Source organism: Cololabis saira, chromosome 3, assembly GCF_033807715.1.
Source record: "Cololabis saira isolate AMF1-May2022 chromosome 3, fColSai1.1, whole genome shotgun sequence".
Lineage (NCBI taxonomy): Eukaryota > Metazoa > Chordata > Actinopteri > Beloniformes > Belonidae > Cololabis > Cololabis saira.
In genome coordinates this window covers 27,052,736-27,074,033 of record NC_084589.1, presented here as the reverse complement: position 1 = coordinate 27,074,033, position 21,298 = coordinate 27,052,736, and the positions used below count along the sequence as shown (strand labels likewise).

General features: G+C 40.7%; 2 protein-coding genes across 2 annotated transcripts in view; both read right to left on the bottom strand.

Moving 5' to 3' along the window:
• tars2 (threonyl-tRNA synthetase 2, mitochondrial) overlaps positions 1-709 on the bottom strand; it is a 47,309-nt gene extending 46,600 nt beyond the window's left edge. Inside the window, exon 1 of the transcript XR_009777092.1 lies at positions 513-709. The gene's annotated coding sequence lies outside the window, so the exon portion shown is untranslated. The remainder of the gene's footprint in view (positions 1-512) is intronic.
• A 1,172-nt stretch (positions 710-1,881) lies between these two features.
• On the bottom strand, positions 1,882-17,209 carry prpf3 (PRP3 pre-mRNA processing factor 3 homolog (yeast)). The gene is made up of 17 exons (XM_061718407.1): positions 17,058-17,209; positions 15,904-16,057; positions 12,338-12,468; positions 10,786-10,953; positions 10,577-10,654; positions 10,194-10,453; positions 9,872-9,990; positions 9,604-9,791; positions 9,335-9,501; positions 9,108-9,190; positions 8,784-8,927; positions 8,597-8,696; positions 8,363-8,476; positions 8,133-8,251; positions 7,638-7,715; positions 2,762-2,817; positions 1,882-2,666 (listed from the first exon to the last, which is right to left on the bottom strand). The coding sequence occupies exons 2-17, from the start codon at positions 16,046-16,048 to the stop codon at positions 2,517-2,519; spliced, it is 2,100 nt and encodes a 699-aa protein (XP_061574391.1). The 5' UTR covers positions 16,049-16,057; positions 17,058-17,209; the 3' UTR covers positions 1,882-2,516.
• Positions 17,210-21,298: the final 4,089 nt, after the last annotated feature.

Here is a 21,298-nt window from a genome sequence, read left to right as displayed (position 1 = left end):
AAATAAACGTGTCAGTTATAAAACAATAAAATAAAAAAATAGTAATGCATAGTAAAAAGTTTATAGGAAAGAGTGCCCTGCCCCTTTAGTCACACATTACTACCCACTGCAGGGCAAAACAGCTTTTACTCAAACTACACTGCAATATTAGCCACCTACACCGGGGATAAACCTGTTTGGATCATTTATTCGAGTTAATTATTTAACATATTGCAGTGCCAAGGTGGGCCAGTCCGAGAGGCCCGAGACTGTAAACAGTGATGGGAGCAGAACCTTAGCTTAGCTGGCATGAGCGGCTCAGCAAAGACACCAACAACACTTTAGTTTGCAAAGATGCTCTCTATTACCAGATTAGAATTTGAGCAATAAATTGCAATCGTGGGTGTAGCAAACGAGCCTTGCACTTCCAGCGAAACCGTCAGGGCGAGCTGGTGTTTTGCAGGAGGATCCGCAGCGTTTGAATTAGCTGGGGTAGCTAGCTAGCGACGCAGCTTGACACGGGAGCTACTCACACTTCTTGAGCCACTTCATCCAGTAGCGAACGATAAGGCTGTGGTGCTTCTTATTTTCAATGCACCAGTTTGAAAGTCCCTGTATCGACTCCATGGTGTTGGATACTCCTTGGAAGCGCCGGTCCAACGTCGCCTCCAGAGCAGCGTTGGAGCCGCGGGCTCCCGGGCCGCTCGCAGCCCCTGAACCGGCCGCCATCTTTCCACTTCTGCTGCCGCTGGTGGAGATGTGATGAAGACGAGAGCAGGCCACGCCCCCGAGAGCAGGCCACGCCCACCGGGAGCAGGGGCCACGCCCCCGTCCCTTGCTTTATTTCTGAGGGCAGGACTGTCTCAGAAAATTAGAATATTGTGATAAAGTTCTTTATTTCCTGTAATGCAATTAAAAAAACTGTCATACATTCTGGATTTATTACAAAACCAAAATATTGCAAGCCTTTTATTATTTTAATATTGCTGATTATGGCTTACAGTTTAAGATTCCCAGAATATTCAAATGTTCTGAGATAGGATATTTGAGTTTTCTTAAGCTGTGATCCACAATATTAAAATAAAAGGCTTGTAATATTTCAGTTGATTTGTAATGAATCCAGAATGTATGACATTTTTGTTTTTGTAATTGCATTACAGAAAATCACAATATTCTAATTTTCTGACAGTCCTGTATATCTAATTCAATTTTTTTTTCAATTCAATTTTATTTATATAGCATCTATTACAACAGAAGTTGTCTCTAGGTGCTTTCCAGAGACCCAGAACATAAACCCCCGAGCAATTATTACATAAACATAACAAACAATGGCAGGTAAAAACTCCCCTAGTGGGAGAAAAACCTTAAGCCAAACCGGGGTAAGGGAAAACTCCCCTTTAGGAGGGGAAGAAACTTTGAGCAGGAACTGGATCATAAGGGGGATCCTCCTGCTGGAGGCCATCTGGGCAGAGCAGGAAAAGAGAAAACAGAATGAACTGGCGCACTACAGGGATGACTATGTAAGCAGACACTGAGGAGGTCGGGGTGGGGGGGGCAGGATGTCAGCAAGCATACAGCAGACATCTACAGACAGGTGGAAGCAGCAGTGGGATGATCAGAGGGGGGGACCGCAGGTCAGCACGCAGCTGCCGAAGCTCCGGCCTGCGAACATGCACAAGAGAGAGAAAAAAAAACTACAAGAACGACGGACAACAATGATGGCTATGGGATACTTATAATAAATTTTAAAAAAATGGAGAAGAGAAGAAGGGTGAGGGGCACCGCCCAGTGGATCATGTAGGCTTTTGTCATTTGTAAATTTGTATCATTTACAAGTGCATGTCCTGCTGGATTTGATTTGGCCGGGGGGGGGGGGGGGGGGGACAAATGACAAAAACAGAGCAGGTTAAACGTGTTTATTTTAGAGGGTGCCTATACTGTTGAGAGAAACATAGCTCTGTGTTTAAAAGGAAAATGGGGGAATTGTTTCTCAAAAACAAAAATAAAAACTGCGAACTTGAAATTCCGTGAACTGTTTCAGTAAATTGCATTGACCATGTATCCTCCTATGTAAGTTTCCTCTTGATGTGGTAGCACAATATTGGTAAAGTTCATTGCTGTCCAGCGCCTCAACTCACATTTAACCCAACAAGTATTAAGAGTAGAGACAGGGTTTTGAAATCACAAAACATAATCTGACAAAATGTTCTCATTGTCACATAAACCTGGGGTGAGTGATTTCTATCACGCACAACAATCTGTCGTTGAAATATGACAGAAAAGCCTATCAAAGACATCAACCCAGACCTACACATAAATGCTGCTCTATACATACAGCCCTATTGTCTTACAGTCTCACAAAAACAGCTTTATCATTTATCATTCCTCCTTTGTTGAGGAGTTTAGGTTTCTTAGGCCTGTGTTGTCTCCCCCCGATGAGCAGTGAAAAGTGAGGGCTAGCTGGGTGTGAAGTCATGGATCTGCAGGCTTGATGGAAGAAGTTAGAAGATTGGCAGGAAGTGCTCCACTGGATGATTTCAGTCATCCGTGCCGTCCAACACGCTCTGGCTAAGGGCCAGGTCCCAGTAGTGTTCTGTGCCATGCTTCTTGAAGTGTTCTCTAGCCATGTTCTCTGTGGGGCACTGCTTGAACTTCATCTCTCCATAACTACGCTCTTTAGCTGTGCCCTGGAGTGACAGGAGGAATCATGATTAGGTGAGACCACTAAATAAACATGATCAAAGGACGTTGCAGCAAAAACCAAAAATCTTTATACACTCACCTCCCAAATCAACCAACACTTGTTGTTTCTCTTTGTGTCATCATCACCATCTGGATCTAATTAACAATAAAAGGGGAAAATGTAGAGTTAAATATAATTTACATGTAATAAATATAAATTTGGCACAAAAAGCAAGGAAATTTGTGTTTGGTAGAGTTTTCCTTTGTTGTAACAATACTTAAGACAAATCTTATACCGTTGGAAAGTGTTTATTTCCCTTTTAAATGGTAACACATTTCTAAGAAACATGCATTTGCGGGATAAGCAGCAGAGTTAAGTATGTGGGTTGTGTGCCAACTCTTTATAAACCTGAGTAACATCTCATGGTAGAGGGCGGCATCTCCCCAACTGGAAAAATAAGGCTCGTCATCATTCGAAGCAATCTCAAGATAGAGGTGAAATCACGCAACCAGAGGCAATCCCATGTCTTCACAGTCTGGGACTGAACTCTATCCTCCAAGAAGACACTGCTCGCCCACACAGAGTGTGGTTTATCAGAGACCACCTATAGAATTTGGGAGTCGAGAGGAGGGAATGGCCTGACAGCAGTCCTGACCTCAACACCATTAAAACACTTGTGGGATCAGCTTTGGTGTTCGGTTCGTGCCACAGTGACCAACACAACCATGTTTGCTGACTTGCAACAAATGCTGGTTGAAGAATGGGACGCCGTCTCATAGCAGTGTGTGACCAGGCTGGTGACCAGCATGAGGAGGTGGTGTCAGGCTGTGTATGGTTCTTCCACATGATACTGAGGCTCCTGTTTGTCAAATCGATAAATTGCCAATGTGTTGTTTCTTCATACTTCAATCCACCAAACAAGAGTTGAAGTTATTTGGCATTGAATACACAAACGCATGCTCCTTACAAATGTGGCACCATTTAAAAACAAAAAAAAAACTTTTTTTTTTTTCGGGGCGGGGGGGGTTGGGGGGGTATACATTTAGTAGTATACATTTTTTTATAATTCCAGCCTCCACCCCCATTAAGAGATCATATGGACAACATCTTGTATCATACCTTTTTCGGTGGGCGCTTATAGGCTAGAGTTATAATACAGTGAAATCCAAATGTGTTCAGCCATTAGTAAATACATCATGATGACACATTGTTTAAGTGTTACCTGTGAGTACAGAATAACAAACAACCAATAGTAAATCCTGCAGTGTTTATGTTACATGCATTTCGCAACCCATCACTGAATAAATCACTGCTGTCACAATCATCAAAATGTTAAGTGCAAATTACACCCAGAGGACTTCTCTAACAGTTTTTCATAGAATGCAGACCATAAAAACATATCAAATAAGATTTCTGTTCATCATCCTGCAGAGAAGAAATCAGAGAGGCCTTGGACTACATGAGTTTGTTTAGATACTTTGTAAAAGACAAAAAGAGAGAAAAAGCTTTGTGATGGCAGAGACACTCAGTTAAAGTTAATATTTGCGAGGGAAGTTGAAATGAACACCTTCTGCTCTGAAGAGAGGCCTAATGACCGTTTTGTGTTTCATTATTGCCAGGTTCAAATCGATATGTCCTGACTTTGAAGAACTACCCTTACTTTTATCCTTTGCAACTGTTTGAGCTAATGGCGCTATGAGTTTAACATATTTCGCCTTCTTACTGTGGATTCCCACCGAAAGCGTCAAAAATCGCCTATGGTCACTCAGGACGCCTGCATCGCGCTGCATATCTTAGGTTTCCTCTTTCACCTTGGATTGCACTTTGGGAAGCCTTCTTTATATTTCGGCGTTATTTCCGCATAGATAAGAGTGCTCTCTTTAACAAGGTTTGTCCGCGGAACAGAAACTATAAGCGAGCCGTTGGTCCCGGTGAACGCTGCAGTCCGTCTGTGGTGAACACTACTGACACACCGGGTCATAGCGAATTTGGTCATGTTTAAACGTGTTTTGTGATTAATAAGCACTTTTTTTTATTATTATTATTATTTTGCATTGGATCGATGTAGCAAATAAAATTGACCATACAGCTCCTCAACCATCACAAAGTGTTTCACATGAGCAGAGTTCAGGTAAAAACGGCAGTCAAATCAGCAAAAATGTCAGTTTGCTGGATTAAATATATTAATTCCTGATAAAATAAGCACAGCTATGCTCATGTATGCATGTAAAAGACAAAAGTACAATGTAATATTGAGGCTTCTTGCTTTGGGAATCCTGATTTGTAATTGGATGCTGCTTCGGCATCGCCGCTGCTCATTTGCATAAAGTTGAGATTCTCTCAACTTCAAATTGATGCTCTGGACGCCTCAAACGCCTCTTGCCGCGAGCTTTCATAGAAAACGAATGGCAGCCGTGACGCTTTTGGTGTGAATGCACGGTTATAAGTTGCTCCCACAAAAACAAGCATTTTCAACATGCAACCTTTCTGTCTGGAGGATTTGCCGGATGACATAAAACCGTGTTAATTTTCACCTTGACCACATGATTATTAAGTGCGTTTACATGACAAGTTTAATTCCTCTTTAATTCAGAATGAAAATTAAATCTGATTTAAAATGAGTAAAAATTACCATGTAAACATCTAATTCCGAATGAAAATGGCCATTCCGAATCAAACTTAATTCCGAAATAAGTGGCTGGTTTATTCCGATTTTAAATCCGAATAGAATAATTCCGCGATCATGTATACACTCATTCCGCTTTAAATTAATTCCGGTCTTTCTGCGCATGCTCGTTCCCTTGCCCGTCTGTCGCGATGACGCTTATATTCCGTGGTGGGCTTGTTTTCGAAACAAAGTTTCCACATCACATTATCACACACATCATGTACCGGTAACCGTGGCCAATGTGATGGCAAAAAAATTTTTTTTTCATTTCATTTCATTTTTATTTATTCCATATCATGGGAATAGTTCACATATGTTCCATTCCATGATGGAAAAGGGGCAAGAAGAAGAAAGCCTTATATGCCAAGCCCCTTTCTCAAAAAAAAATAAAACAATTCATATAAAGATGGTCTGTCCGTCTGTTCAACAATCAATACTTATATAATACCAAAAAAAAAAAAAAAAAAATGAAAAAAACCCTTTCCATGTTTACTAACAAATGCATGAAATCAGGTGAATGATTGAATCTCTGCATTACATCATTAAAAAAAAAAAAATTTAAATGGTAATTTCTTGTATCATGACGACTTTTAAACTCTTTGAAATACAACACACTGCACACACCAATTTTATCCAATGACAAACAGAATACGCCCCCCCTTTTCTGTGTCCCGCCCCCACACACACACACACTTTAGTGATCTTAATCCTCTTTGGCAGTTTGTTTTTTTTCCAAATTCTTTTTCAGCAATTGGGAAGTGTGTCCAAACTTTTGGTCTGTAATGTTTGTGTATGTATGTATGCATGCGTATGTGTATATGCAGACAAGGGGAGAAAAAAAAAACCCAACTATCTACACCTCTAAGGCAGTCTTGATTATACAAGAGCACCTTCAGTTACATCACATTACGCCTTAGTCTCTAGGTGACATGACATTCCATTCAGAGCTACGAGATTACTTTGTTTCATTTCAGAAAAAGTAAGATTCTTGGGTTTTGGTACCTCAATTTCTCCACACAAATGATAACGGAACACAGAGTATAGAGAGTGGGAGTAACTGGCAGTGAATGAGTGGGTGTTGAGTGTTAGGAACAATGAGACGCCAAGTTCCGGGTTTCAAATTTTGTTGTGTTGCCAAGGGCCTCTTTACTTTGTATTGAAGCACGGGTTGATATGCACTTCAAGTACATGCACACCACCCTGGTCATTTTCTGCCTCACTACTTACACTACATCTTGGGTGCTAAAAATAACTTGTGCCGGAACAAACAAAACATCTGGGACAAACTTAATCACACACCTAAAACAACAGCCCTAAGGTGCTAAAAATGAATTTATTAGAACAGTAAGACTTTAAGGGGGCGAATATACTTGCTGTTCAGAACGCGTACGCATCATGGCTGACACGCGGGTGGCGCTGGTCCAGGTTAGAGCACCAACTGGCCACAAGTGCCTTGACGTGGAGGTCAGAAAATTGCGGATTGTTTTGAATATAGGCTGAGCAGAAGCTGTTATCCTCACATTTATGATCCACATAGCCACCGCACAGTGACAAACATGCTGGTCAAAACAGCGGGCGGAAAATCAACAGTCCTGGGTGCAGATACAGAGTTGTGCTCGTTATGTCCGTGCTCATTGGAAGATGCATGGCGATGGTGATGGAGGGTTTTGTTTGCTACAGCTCGTCCCTGTTGCCACTTAACGCAGGATGACAGCCAGCCGCTCTGCTGCGGTCTCGGACTCGACATGTCTGGTTTTGAGCTGAATTAGCAGGACCCATGTAACAAGTCGTCAAACAAAACGGAGGAAATGCTAAAAAATTGCAGCTGTTTCTCATCATCAATTGCCTCCATCGGCAAGACGAACGAGCTCTCCAGTCTCCCGACGGCTCTGGTTGAACGGCCTGACAAACCATCTCTGATGGTGCTGTTTTCTTTACCGAGATCACAAGAAAAGCTGTGCAGTGATCTCTTGATCCGTGTTGCTGTCTTGTTTATTTATCTTTATTCCACCAGATGGTTTATTATACTATTACCAAATATTTTATTACTTTTCTAACTCTGGCTCTGCATACTGCCCCTAATCGGTTACCGCCGGTATGACGCGCTCTCCTCGCGTGTTACGTGAGCAAGGTACGCTCACAACGCAGCTGGTTGTGAACGCGATCTCGGGCTCAAACAGCAAGTATATTCACCCCTAAGTCTTTACTACCCTTGACTGTTGATTAGGTTGATGGTCCAGTTGAAATTACTTGACGGTACTGATACAAATGTATAACAAACGGCACATAAAAGGCAAACCATCTTACCGTCTCTTTTACTGTTGTGTTCCACCCACTTGATCCTGTGCATCATCAGCTTTTTGAACTTTTTCTGGGATTTAGGGCCTTAAATAAGAGAAAGGCAAGTTTCAGATTAAGAGGGAGGAAAACAAAAAAAACAAAGCATTACCTTTGTTCTAAATCACCATTACGCAGTGACAGCACTGTTTTCCTGTGTTAAGTCAAACAAACTTGATAGTGTAGGGGCAGTGCCTGAGCACACACAAACTCCATTATGACACCTGTTGGTCATCAGAGGCACATCAGTGCTGCATCAACTCATCAGAACCCTCAGTCTCCTTCTGTACTTACAAAGAAGTTGCATCATCCTACTTTGAACAAGCAGCATGAAAAGAGCTACATCAAGAAACCCAACAAGCCAATGGCCTTATTAAAAGTAAAAGTTTATATTAAAAAAAACAAAAAAACACACCACATTAAGATTGGCAGGAATGTTTGGCTCTTTTCAGTGTCATCCCTTACCTCCTTCCACCACAACAATGTTGACATCTTTGTGCAGAACTACTGTGCCTGTCAGGTACAGCTGGTTGGCATTGGCTTCCACTTTAAACTTCTTTGCTGGATTTTGGAGGTTACGGATCCTGATCAGGGAACATAAGACGCCTGAATCAGACATATTCCCAAGGTGCATCACAGACATGTGGGATCATATTTTTAACCATCATATGTTCTACCTTCTTATAGATACTTGCCTATATACTGCAATATGAACACCGTTAGTCAGGTCTTCTCTTAACTTCTTGACCTTCTTATCTTTTCTTTGCTCTGCTGTGAGCTTCCGCGCTGCGTTGGCCTCCTCATGAGCTCTGCAAGCAGGCAACAAAATTAGAGAAAAAAAAAAAACAAACAACATTTAGTCTTCATTGATTATCAGGTACAAGAAACAAATGTGTAACAACAACAAACAAAGAGATTGTGTTACTAACTTTTGTCTTTTGGCCATCTGTGCTCTCACATGGGCTTCAACTTTTGTGGGGTCCTGAACGGCCTCTGTTCCCAACACTCTCATCAGGTTGGAGATGCGTACTAAGAAAATGGAAAACAAACAGTCAAATTCTGTTTATTCCTGCTGTAAAATAGTTTGTGACAAGTGATTCGGATATAGATGTCTACCTTTGGGTTCTGGTGGAGGCATAAGTCCCAGACGGACCTTTTCTTGCACTTCTTTTTGTGCCTCTCTCCGCGTTTGTCTTCTCAATTTCTTCTGTTCCTTCTTTGTCAAGTATACGCCCAGCGTTACTGGCTTGTCTGTGTCAACTGAAAAAAAAAAAAAGCAAAATTCACAAGATGTAACTAATAATATTTCAAATCTCTCTCTGCAAGTTATTCAAATCGCACTGGCTAGCAAAAGACCTCTCTGAGCATATTTTCCACTTTTTTATACAGATATTTGGGAAAAGAACTTTTGATCTTTGTACATTTTGTCCAAAAACTTACCGGGAGGACTCATCTGTGCAGGATGCTCTACCAGGTTGGTCACACCAAACAAATCCAATTCTCCAAATTTTGTGTCTTTATTTCTACAAAAGACCAAAATGAGAAAAAAGGTGGTTCTTAACTGAAGGAAAACTATTGTAAAATATGGATTATTATGTCTGCACTAGTGTTCCACAGGTTCACCACAGTTTCAACATTTGGTGCAAGTTTTTCAACTGTATTCTTACATGGGTGTGTGGGAGGGCAAGATGTACGAGTCCCACCACTCAATATAGGGCACTTCCCCTTCTCCAATCTCTTTTTTAGGAGCAATCAGAGCCAGCTTGGTAGATGCCTGGATTCCTGTTTTCTTCGCTGCCTGGGCAATCTCATTTTGCAGTCGTTCAAGTTGGGCCTTCATGGTGCAGATGTTAATGCAAAAGACAAAAGCTAACGTTTAACAGCAGCCAAACAAATTACCTGAGATAACGAGAAGATCAAACAGTTTATCTCCAACCTTAGTTCTAACTCTCTGAGCAATTTTCTCAAAACGCCCCTGCTCATGGAATTTAAAGCTCCTGCGAGGACGCTGAGATGGTGTGATAAGAACACGCTGGTCAAAGTAGGACGTGGACTCCAAGTCCTCACTAGGCTTCTCCTTCAACTGCTGGCGGAACTGCTCCCTCTTTACCGCTCGTATGTTCGCTGTACAAGCAGAGGGAAATAATTTGAGGTGCACAAGGAGATGATGTGTGAATACAGATGCTAAATCACCGGGTACCTACCTTTGAGAGTGGGCATACGGTGTGTGAGTTCCACCTCTTTTCCACTGGCATCTACAGTTCTTCCCTTATCGTCCAAAATAAGAGGCGTTGGTTTGTTCACCTCTTTAATTTCTACTTTCCTGTAAGTGCACATATATAGTAATGCAATTATGTTCAGCACATATATTTCATCCCATACAGTCACACCCCAATCAGCCAAACAGGAAATAACTGTCAAATATTGATACCCCCCAAAAAATTCTTAAGTTATGTAAAGTTTCAGGAATAACTATATGCCTTTTTACTTAAATTTTTTTGAATCATGTACTGTTATGTTACTCACGGTGGAGCAATTCCCATGGCATGCAGATTAGCAAGTGCGACTAGGTTGTGAGCCCCAGTGTTCCCCAAAGGCCCGAGGATGCCAGGCTTCATGGCTAACTGGGATTGGATGCGGGCCTGTAGCTCAGCAGCCTTGCGGGCCTTCTCAATTGCATCATTCATAAAGCTGGCAGCCTGAGAGGGGGCAAGAGATGAGGCACCAGCAGCTGAAACTCCATGAGCACTGAGAAGCCGTGACAGTGGAGGGGTGTCTAGCTGTGACTGCGAGGTGGGGAGGGAAAACAAAAACACTTGTAAATAAAAGGACACCAAAATGCCAGAGTTTGGTTTTCACATGTAGAAATCAAAAAGGTGTCTTTATTTGAGTGTGAATTATGTTATTACCGTTGCAGAAGAGCCAAAGCTTAGTTGTTTCTTCCTTTCTTCGATTTGTTTTGTGGCAGCTTCCATCATCTGTTTGATCTGTTGGTTCAGGAAGAGTGAGAAATGGAGAAATGGAAAAAAACAAACAAACAAAAAAAAAACAACTCAGTTTGTGGACTAAACAAACAGTAATTGTACAATTCATGTCAGCTTCAGCACCATTCTTGTACCTGCAGTTTTGTAAGCATGCCAGGGCTTTCAGATGGCGGCCCGGGAATGACCTCGGGCTCCTCCACCTCCTCAAAGCGATGGGTTCGTTTCCGCTTTACTGTTGTCACATCTCCTGCCTCGGGCTTCTCACGAACTGCACCTTTGTCAGCCTCATCTCCAAATACATCCTGAATCCAAACAGTTCAATCATAAGCCAATACAAATATAGATAAATAATAATTAAACTGGCATTATTAAAAAAAAAAATACATACAATTATTGCATACAATTGGCATACCTATTTTTATTTTACTTTTTCAAAAATTCAGCTTCATAATGAAGTTAATATGAAACAATGTTTCATATTTATAGATAAAACTGAGAGCCAATGAAGTTAAATCAATTAAATTCATATCAGAGTGCAAGGGAGGGGTCTGATTATTCACAACCAATAAGGAAACAGATTTAAAGAAATGACACCAATACGTGCATTAAAAACAGCATCTTACTCTTTTTATGTGATCTCTCTTTTGTGTGTACCATTCATTATGCAGTTATAGTGTATAGTAGGGCTGGGGGAAATAGAGTATATTCGATGTATCTCGGCTTCAACTCTGTGCGATGTACAAAATGACTATATCGTGAATATTCAAGTATACGTTGTCGCGCATTTGCTTTTAGCCGCGGGCATTAAATTACAGGTTTTTCCTCACTCTCTCGTCTCTCCTTCTCAGAAACATAAAACAAGCGCACCCAGTTACGTCAGTCACGTGCGTGCATCGTCATACGCCCCCACCCAACTACTGGTGTCGGTGCTGCTGTCCGGTCCGCGGTTAACTTTCCCAAACTCGGCCTGTTTGCGCGGTGAGTTCATCCGCGCGGTTGCTACGCGCGACGGACTCTTTTCAAATCACACTGGGACAGTTTAGTAAAGACGGGAGGGGATGTTTTCTCCTCGCACGACGCACTGATGACGCTCCAACTGCCGCTCAGCGCGCACACGCATCCGCGCGCCGCCGAGCCTTTCTCTTCCAGAGCTGAGAAACGTCACCTAGTGTTGCTTAAATGTGGCCCCATGAATTCAATCAATATCATCGAAACAAAGTCAAACAAGACTATATGACGTCATATTTCTAAAAGTTAGTGAAAGTGATGTGAAGGAGGAGAGGATGAAACATTGCAGTCCCTACACCTACATTAGTCTTCATATAAAAGGTGCTCTAAAGGCCCTCCTGCTCAGAGCAGCTCATCCAAGGTAAAACCGGGACCAGAAGATGTTCTTAGCAGATGTTCTTCAGACGGGAGTCAGAGAGAGATGCAACGTGCACTTTCTGTTTTGAAATTACACTTTTTATGTTTGTGCCACTCACTGCTCAGTAACTGTTTAATAAATAGAGTTTTGGTAAATTTGACTTGGTTGTGATTTCCTCCTTTTTGCATGAAAGTTTAAAATTAGCATATATTAATGCAGTATGAACAAGACTGTGTATCATGACATGGCCCAAAAATATTGACATGTTAATAAAAGGCCATAATAAAATCGCCCAGCCCTAGTGTATAGTATGAGTTTACCTTAAGTTCTCTCTTGCGGTTTTTTTCACTTCCTCCTTTGCTGCCACGGGAACCTCGGCTCTCCTCAAGAGCTTCAAAAAGCCGCTCCACGAAACCTCCAGCAGAGTCATCAAGGAAAGGGCGCAGCTGGTCTGAGAGACATTAAGTGCAAAATGATTAACACATATTTAGTGGTCCTGTTATTACTGCTAAAGGAAAACCCTGTTATCAGAAGTGTTTATGGCTGTACCAAAACTACTGAGAGCATTTAATGGATTCACACAAACCTCTGCAAAAAGAAAAAAGTAAATTATTAGGTATTTCTTTATATCAGTGTGAAAGAGAACCGTCAAGGCTTTTGCAGAAAACTATTTTTCATTACGATGTTGGTGGTGTAAAACAAAATAAGTTGGTGGTGTAAAACAAAATAAGTAACATGGATACATTTGTTAGAGCTTATAGTTTCTCATTAGAACTAATTCACCAACTGCATGAAAAAGTATTTTAAATGAAAAGCAAAAAAGTAATAGATGGTAGCAAGCTGAATAGATATTTAACATGAAATAATACAGTCACATGAAGACAAAAGCAAATCTGTTGTCAACTTTAAGTGTTACATATAATTAGTGATGCACCGAAATTAAAATTTGTGGCCGAAACCAAAAATAATAATAAACACTTGGCCGAATAATACCGAACAATGGTTCTTTGCAGTTTTTCATTTATTTTGCCAATTTTTTCACCATTGCATAAATCAAATAAATGTGCTGTGAAATACTCGCCAGTCACAATTTGTCTTACTGTACTTATTGCATTTTTTCTCATAATCCTTTTTCATTTTCTCCCGTTCAAATCCAGTTAATCGGGTCGCGGTGGGGCTGATCTCCGCAATTTGAAGCCCTATATAATAATTGTAAAAATCTGGGTTATTTTCTTGGAGGATCTAGTCATATCAGACAGTGAGGGTTCATCACCGCATCGGTAGTACGGGCCCTTTTCTCTGCTGTGCGTCCCGCGACCGTCTCCATCACCAAGCGGCTTTCCCAAATCCAACTCAGCCTGGATCATTTCTCGTGTCCTCTGCTTTTTCCCACATCAATTCAATTCAATTCAATTTTATTTATATAGCGTCTAATACAACAGAGTTGTCTCTAGACGCTTTACAGAGACCCATACCCAGAACATGACCCCCGAGCAGTTATTACATAAACAGTGGCAGGTAAAAACTCCCCTGGTGGGAGAAAAACCTTAAGCCAAACAGTGGCAAGGAAAAACTCCCCTTTAGGAGGGAAGAAACCTTGAGCAGGACCAGGCTCATCAGGGGGGACCCTCCTGCCGAGGGCCAGACTGGTGGGTCAGGGAGTATCCAAGTAATGATCTGACATGCTGACATGTTTGCTGCATTTAACACCGCACGCCCCACGCTCCAGCTGTTCGCTGTTTGATTGCGTCATCACACGCAGTTATTAATTGTTCGTTTTTTTCCCCACTTATTCCACCAAACACCGAAAGTGTTTTTTTGCTATTTTCGGCCGAACAATTTCGGTTACCGAACATTCGGTGCATCACTGAATATAATGAAAACACACACACACATAACGGGGTCCTTTACCAAGGACCTATTTCAGAAAGGAAGGTCAACAAGCCAAACAACTCTAAATTAACCTCATGGACAGTGACTATCAAAAGCCACCATCAACTGAGCTCCGATACCATGGTTCGCTATGGCAACATTAACTAAATGGATGAGCTCCTCTTACTTCTCTTTGTTAGTATTAACGCTTTTATTGCAATCATACAGTGAATCTGTGGATATCTTTGTCCAGAAAAGTAACACATTGCGGTGCAGTGGTAATTTTGTGATTAATGGACAGATAAAAGCATGTATGTGTAACTGCACAAAACAGTAAAGGTCTAACAAAAAAAGAATTGCTGAATGCCAAACAATCAATTTGGAGCCTCAAGATCCTTTCTCGACTCAAAGGCAGCTCTATTCCAACCACTGCTACCTCTTTATCAATATATGGACAAGTCTTTGTTCAGATGTGTCCAAAATGTGCCTGATAACATTAATCCTGTTTTATCTTTGTGAAGGGGAGAGCAACTTTGGGCTTAGGGAACAAAACCTGATCATAACCAGGTTATGTTTAAAGAGTGAATAACCATTGTAAAAAAAATGATTATATGTTACCTCGGTTTCTGAAACTGAATCGAGTTAGCCCTCTCTCGCTGGTTTAAGTTTTTTCTCACTGTTTGAAATGGAAAACTGTGTTTCTTTTATTTATTTCATGTTTAACATACTTAGTGTTTGCTCAAAATCCAGTTCCTGAAATACAACTGTAGTTCCAAAAACATTTGGAGACTATGTAACAACTAAATGAAAACAGAATGCAATGATCTGGAAACCTCAAACCAAGTTGTATTCCAAATAAAAAATAGACAACACATCCAATGTTGAAACAGATACATTTTGCCAATTAATGAAAAGGGGCCCCAAAAAGCTGGAAAAGTAATTGGCACAAATCAACTAGAGGAGCATTTGAGAACTAATTAGTTGGCAACATGTCAGTATGATGACTGGATATAAAAGGAAGCATTTCAGAGAGCCAGATCAGAGAGCATGAAAACATGGGCAGAGGGTTCACCAGTCTGTGACATGTAGATATCACTGTCTACAATGTATAATATTGTGGAAAAAAATCCAGAGAATCAGGAGGAACATCTGTGCACAAGGGACATGGCCAAAGGCCAAAACTGGTTGCTCATGATCTTCAGGGCCTCAGGTGGGACTGCATAAAAAAAAGGTATGATTCTCTACTGGAAACGACTGCATGGGCTCAAAACATTTCCAGAGATCACTGTCTGTGAACACCGTTCACCATGCAATCCACAAATACTCTTACAGCTCTATCGTGCAAAGAAGAAGCCAAAATGGAAAACTGTTCTAAGGTCATTTGAATCAAAATTGGACATTCTTGTTACAAACCATCGATACTCTGTCTACCCTCTCATAAAACTCCAGAAACTGGTCTCCTCACTTGCCAGATGTTTAAGGACAGCTGCTAAATAAGAGGGGATGCTACACAATGATCAACATCGCCCTGGTCCAACTTTTCTGAGATGTGTTGCTGCCAAATTAAAAATGAGGTAATAATTTAGCATGAAATGAAAAAAGTCTCAGCTTCATTGTCTGAAATGTTGCTTAAGTTTGGGAATAAAATAAGGGTTTATGGGATTTGCAAATCAATACATTTTGTTTTCATTTACATTTTACTGAGCATCTCAACCTTTTTCGACTTGAGTTAGTACAACAAAGGTTTTAAAATCAGGTTAATACAATATTTTACAAACAACAACACAAGACTATCAAATCATATTCATGATTCATGCTACAACAAAGACACCATGGATGATTCAATAGTTTGTAGAACGATCTTAAACAGCAATAACCTTTAACTGTTTTCTGTGTGACATGGGCTGTGTTTGATGTGGATTTTGACATAAGGTTAATTTGAGCATTCCTTGATTAATAAAGTATTAGTTTGTTCTTCAGATTTTGATTGAAATATAGCTGTCTAAAATGTTACCTGTGGTCTTGCGTTTATCCAGGCCTTTCCCCACACAGTGTAAAGCAGCGGTGACCACAGTGGGCTCAGAGAAACCCAGCACTTTCTTCACTGTTCGCTCCACCCATGGTCTCAACTCCTCCACCTCCCGCTTGGGAAGAGACATCCTCCAATCCTGCAAAACGCAACATGCAACACTTTCAATCACAAACTCTACTTAAGCCACCATACTACGCATTTATGTAAAAACCGCTGTTGTGCCAAAAAGTGATTGCCTGCCAGAATCTGATTTCTTCTGATTTCTGGCCGCGGGAGTGCGCACAGCAGCCCGTTGAGCGAGAGCCCTAAAACGTCAGATTTTCAGATTATGAAGCTCAAGAATGAGATCAAGTCATATTTAGGCAGAAACAACTTTTCATTAACTGTATTTGGCCTTCAATCCATTTTTGGCAGGTAAAAATGCCTATTTTGTGTCGTAATGGTCCTTTAAAAGAGTTAAAAGCAATCCTGAGAGCTCTAATATTTATATTACAAAGCTCAAGAATGAGATCAAATCATATTTAGGCAGAAACAACTTTTCATTAACTGTATTTGGCATTCAATCAATTTTTGGCAGGTGAAAATGCCTATTTTGTGTTGTAATGGTCCTTTAAAAGAGTTAAAAGCAATCCTGAGAGCTCTAGTGTTGATATTATGAAGCTCAAGAATGAGATCAAATCATATTTAGGTAGAAACAACTTTTCATTAACTGTATTTGGCCTTCAATCAATTTTTGGCAGGTAAAAAGATCCATTTTCAGGGGAGAAATCAGATTCTGGCAGGCAATCACTTTTTGGCACGACACCGGCCCCCCAATTATAACATTGTTACAATTGTGTGAGAATCCCAGATAGGAGTTGCATAAGATCAAACACTCGCTTTTACCCACTTGGCTAAAAATGAGAAACGTTACAAGCTAGTTACCTCAAAATGCACACACTCAGACCTAAACCTACTACTTTTCACTACGTAGTAACTATTATTCTCGAACACGTAAATGGTTATACAAAGCAACGGGCTAAAATCTCAAGACTACATCCGCCAAAACACACCGGTGACCTGCTAACCACCGTTAGCACTGTGCTGTGTGTGAGCCTCAAACATCAGCTAAGAACAGTTATTTCAAGATTACAAACCTTTAGATTATGTCTTTAAGCTCTATCAGTCTGTGTATGCAACCAGATACATACAAAATAACTGAATTCTGGAGGCGTAATACACTCCAAACTGCAAGTTCTCTCCAAAACTTTGTGATTAGCCGCGCCGTCCACACGACGTTTCTGTGAGCAGACCCGGAAGAGGAAACGGCATCTGTTTCTTCTTCGTCGCCTTTATTTTCGGTTAAATTGTTCTTAGTGTCACCACCTATCACTTATCGGCGGAACTCTTTTTTTATTATTATTTCTGAGCTTTTTCATGCAACATTTTTCGAAAGTATTAAAAACAAAACAAAACAAAATCAGCCAAAGAATATATATTTTAAAGTGTGATTTCAATGGTTGACATTACTTGAATTACCTAAACATCTAACTCTAAAAGAATAGAATACTTTATTGTCAATGTACCTGGGTACAGTTTGAAAGCAGCATCACCTCTCCAGTGCAAGACAAATAAGAAACAATAGTCCAAACAATAAGAATATAAGAATATAAGAAATATAAATAATATAAAAAATATAAAAAAGGTTAAGGTGCATTTGAATAGTGAAGACCTGAGATTCTATTTACAGATGATAGTATATAGTTACACATGTAGTGGAATATTGCACAGATAGTCCGGGAAAAGTATTGCACGGTAAAAACAGTAACGAAGACATTCACATTCTATTCTATTCTAAAATATGGTAGCTTGTCCATCAGCTAAATAACTGGATAGTGTTTTTTTATGGTCAATAAACGTCTACTTTTTTTTTTAATTATTACAAAAATATTGTATTTGTAAAATGCACTTGCTGCCCAGGTGTGTTTTGGCGGATGTAGTCTGAGATTTTAGCCCGTTTGTTGCTTTGGGTCAGTATAACCATTTAGGTGTTCAAGAATAATATTATGATATAATAATAAAACAAGAATTATATTATAAAACACTTGCTGCCCTTGGCATTTACTCTTGGTCAAATCAAATTACCATTGTAAATACAACTCTGCTACAATAATTGGAGCACTATAAATTCTTCAGCATGCAGGTCATTCTGTGTGTAAATAAAAATTATATTATCTTGTTTATAAGGGCAGTGCCTACCATGGCTGAAGCCTCAAGCACATGTCTAACCACGTCTTATGTTGTGACAAATAAAGGACCATAACCTTACATAACTGGTAACTTGAGTGAATAAACTTATTTTACAATAAAATAGTACACATTTGGTACCTGAATTGAACAAACATTATGAAAATCTTGTTGACATATGCACTGTCTTGTTCCTTTAAAAAAAAAAGTTTTACCTATCAAATGAACATATTGTCAAGTGTGCTTTGAGAATGTTAACATGAGATGTATATTTTTTAATATGTAATCAAAGATAAATATAGTCACATGTTTTTGTAACTGCATAACCCCAGTTGCATGTAAACCATTACTGCCCACCCCTGATTAACTGCTTGTTTTATTGTTTATTATTACTTCCACAACACCAGTTGTTAAATAGCATGCATTTGACCATGCTCAGAACTTGGTTTAGCAGGTTAAACTGCAACATTCCCCTAACCTGGAACTAATAGTCATTAGTCTCAGGTTAAATATTGTCTACGTGTTGTGCAGTTAGGCTTGTCATGAACCCAGTCAACTTGCTAAAAAAAACATGGGATTATCAGGTGATTTACATTTCCTTCCACTGAAGGCCCTCCTCCTCCTCATGTTTGAATTCGTTGCGTGATGTGGGTCAACTGAGTGCATTTGTAGTAGCGTGAGCATGAATGAGTAGTAATGGCCCTTAGGCTACATCAGTCTGCCCCCTCCCCCTATAGCAAGCCACGTGCATGCTTTTGCAGCACTGGTGCTATGTGTAACCATCAGGGCAAACTGTATACACTAGCACAGCATATTATACTTGCTAGGCATGCTATTTTCTGCAACATCCAAATGTCGGCGCTTCATTACAGCTGCATTGATTTACTCTTTATAAACGTTGCACCCCCATGATTGCCATTGTTATTATATTCTTCCTCTTTATATTCTGATTCAAAAAGGCTACATCATGTCTCGTTTACCACCTCACTCTCCCTCTTACTTACAAGCATATTATAATGTATAGCCAGACAAAAGACTTTTCATTGTTTGTAGTACTCCAGTGCTCAACATTCATCTGGTACCCTAAAAGATCAATCTTATTAGAACCACAGAATAGTACATGGACCTTTGAGTAAGTTTCATTAAAGACTTTTTTCAGTTTTTCCACCATCATATCTTTGATTACAATAACACTGCTTTGGATTTAGTTCAAGGCAGCACAGTGGCTTAGTGGTTTGCACCGTTTGCTCACAGCAAGAAGGTTCCCGGTTCGACTCCCGGGCCCAACAGGAGTCTATCTGTGTGGAGTTTACATGTTCTCCCCGTGCTTGTGTGGGTTCCCTCCGGGTACTCCGGCTTCCTCCCACAGTCCAAAAACATGCATAGTAGGTTGATTGATGATTCTAAATTGCCTAAATTAGGCCTGAGTGTGAGTGTGTCTAGTTGTCTGTATATCTATGTGGCCCTGCGATAGACTGGCGACCTGTCCAGGGGGAATCCCTGCCACTCGCCTGTAATGAGCTGGGATAGGCTCCAGCAGACCCTCGTGAACCTGCAAAGGATAAAGCGGGTATAGAAAATGGATGGATGAATGGAGTCAGTGATGTCATTGGTGTACGTGTAGAAATAAAACGCCATGAATAACTGGATTAGGGAAAACCCGGTTTGGTCCAGATGCTGGTAGAGTTGCAGATGTTGGTCCTCCAGGTCTTGATAATCCCATGTGCTTAAGCAGAGGACAACTGGACGTTGTTGTTGTTATTTCGTATATTTCAAATCTTACCATAAAGGCTCCATAATTTCCAATTGGCTGGTGGGGAGTTTCAGGATTACAACATGTCGTTTGGACACTCATTGTTGGTTGCTGAGGTGCTCTGTAAATCAGTGATCCACCCATCCCTCTCGCAGGTCACTAGAGTTATTGTCAACTTGTTCACCTTGTCAGCAGGTTAGATGTTTTGGTCATGTGATATAAGGTAGAGACGATTAAACAGAAAAAAGAGCGAAGGCAATATGTTAGGTGTCAGACAGGTAAAACCCCTCTTGTTGTTGCCTTCTTTCACACCTCTCTCAAACCATCGGTCCAAAACATGTACATTACTGTCTTAAAAACAGTTTCCCTTACCATCCAGATGTAAGGGGACAGACAAAACCTGATCTAAGGGTCTGGTTCTTATTAGTTTTTAAATCTCTTAACAGCCTTGGGCCTTCTTATCTGTCTCATCTGCTTTTACCATAAACCCTTGCGGACCCCGAGGTCCTCTGGCACTGGCCTTTTAATCATTCCCAAAGTCAGAACCATAACCCACGGTGAGGCATCGACCTCAGGGTCGCAGAGACTGTTGATGTTTTTAAAAGCAGGCTCAAGACTCACCTTTTTAAATTGGCTTTTAGTTAAATTCCTTTTAGTCTTTCTTGTATACCCTTGTTTTAATTAGCTGTTCTTGTTGTTTTCACCCCGGTTTTATGGTCTTATGGTTTTAAGTTGTTCTTATGCTTGTTTTAGCATATTTTTTTTTTTTAATGATTTTATGTTATAGGTTTAAACTCTTTTAGTGTGTATTTTAACTTATAGCCTATCTTATCTTGCTTTCTTTTAGTTTTTAGCTCCAGTGTTTCCTCATGGGGAGTGGACTCTGGCCTGCAGGGGGGTCGTCCTGGGGGTCGTTCTGGCCTGGATGGTTGTGGAGCTCTGCACCACGACTTTTGAAAACGTAGAGGGGGAAATATCCGTTTTTGTAAATACCCGGCTATGTGTAAACGGGGCCTTTACTGCTGTGGTGTGGACTCCTCTATCTGGCCGGGATGATCTCTGTGGAGGACCCCTTGTGGTTGCGGGTTATGAGACCTCCTGGGGTGGATGGCTCCCTGATACTGTTTCCTCACCTGGGTCCTCAGTGCTCAGCCATATACTTGTGTGAACGGTAGTGTGCTTGGGTCTGTGTGTGTGTGAGTGTGTGTGTGTGTGGGGGGGGGGCGGGGGGGCATTAATACGTTTTTTAACGTTTTATGTGAAGCACTTTGTGTTGCATTTTATACATGCATGAAAAGCGCTATATAAATAAAGTTTGATTTGATTTGATTTGATTTGGTTCTCCTGTGTTGAGCCATGCATTTGTGGAACGACTTAGTCCCTGTTACACTTGGCCCT